Raw genomic sequence first — 1,074 nt, 5'->3', positions numbered from 1 at the left:
CGTTAAGATTTTTCACGTAACATGTACGGTCCAGGCCACGGGTCCCAAGGGGTTAAAAAGCCCCTTTAGATTTTAAAGCAATACAAATTATAAAAGCTCGGCGTCATAAAGCGACGTAGCCCGCCTGAATTTCGAGAATCGGCGTCCAGTCCAACTGATTCCACAACATTGCTCGATCGGAGTTCGACATGTTCAAGCCACCAACACGATCCTCTTGCCCATCGTCCTTCGGTCTGCACACATTTCCTTGAACAATAATGAACTGGTCCCTCGTCTCCGTATCATCCAGCGCTAAAGAGAGACTGACTCGGCGAACGTTCATCTTCGAACTTACTCCACTGTTGCCACCACGTTCGTCGAAAGCGAAGAAATGCACGTCGATGGATAGGCCGTTATGAGAGAGCGTGGCGCAGTAATCACCAACTGACCATCCTCCGATTGGTAATCTCGATGAGGTCCCACTAGGCAGCGCTCGAAACACGCGAAGTCTCCCATCTAGCAGCAATTCCATAGGTGCAGTCGTCAGAAGTGCAACAGCCGCTTGCAATGCCATTGCGCCTTGGGCTACTTTAACGTCAACGCAGCCTAACTCGCGGACCAGCTGCGCCAAACTCAGCAGAGAACTCGAGAAACTTGCTCCTGATGCCACCTCCACAACTTGCAAAGAGCCAGGCTCTAAGAGCCAACGACGACACCATTGACGCTCCGTCTGGTTACTAGAGCCACGTGTTAGTTGCTGGCGAAGGCCCACTACATCTTGGAACTGTGCCGTAAACACTCGGAAAGCTCTGTTTACTGCGCCAGTTAAGGAGCTGGGCGTCCGTAGATCGAGTAATAGCGCAGAGATCTTTGCTCGGGTCTCACCAAAGCGGCTCTGTCTATACACAATCGACATGACGTCGTCCACAAGCGCAGGTAGCGTATGGGCCTGATTAAGACACAATGCGTCATCATCTTTTGCTGCCACCACTTCCCGCAGAATGCCACTCAGAATCTCCCACAGGTCTACAATAAATGCCACGAACTTTCTCACGCAGCATCCGTTGGCTCGTTCTTGTGTCTTCAGCTCGAAAG

The 1,074-nt window shown here is 51.4% G+C and overlaps 1 protein-coding gene across 1 annotated transcript; it reads right to left on the bottom strand.

The window, feature by feature from the left end:
• Positions 1-216: 216 nt before the first annotated feature.
• PITG_21094 (uncharacterized protein) lies at positions 217-771 on the bottom strand (the record flags this gene model as incomplete). Its single annotated transcript, XM_002895167.1, has 1 exon — positions 217-771. The coding sequence occupies one exon, from the start codon at positions 696-698 to the stop codon at positions 576-578; it is 123 nt and encodes a 40-aa protein (XP_002895213.1).
• Between the last annotated feature and the right edge of the window lie 303 nt (positions 772-1,074).

This window comes from Phytophthora infestans, genomic scaffold, assembly GCF_000142945.1.
Source record: "Phytophthora infestans T30-4 supercont1.234 genomic scaffold, whole genome shotgun sequence".
In the NCBI taxonomy this organism is placed as follows: domain Eukaryota; phylum Oomycota; class Peronosporomycetes; order Peronosporales; family Peronosporaceae; genus Phytophthora; species Phytophthora infestans.
This window is presented reverse-complemented; position numbering and strand designations above follow the sequence as displayed.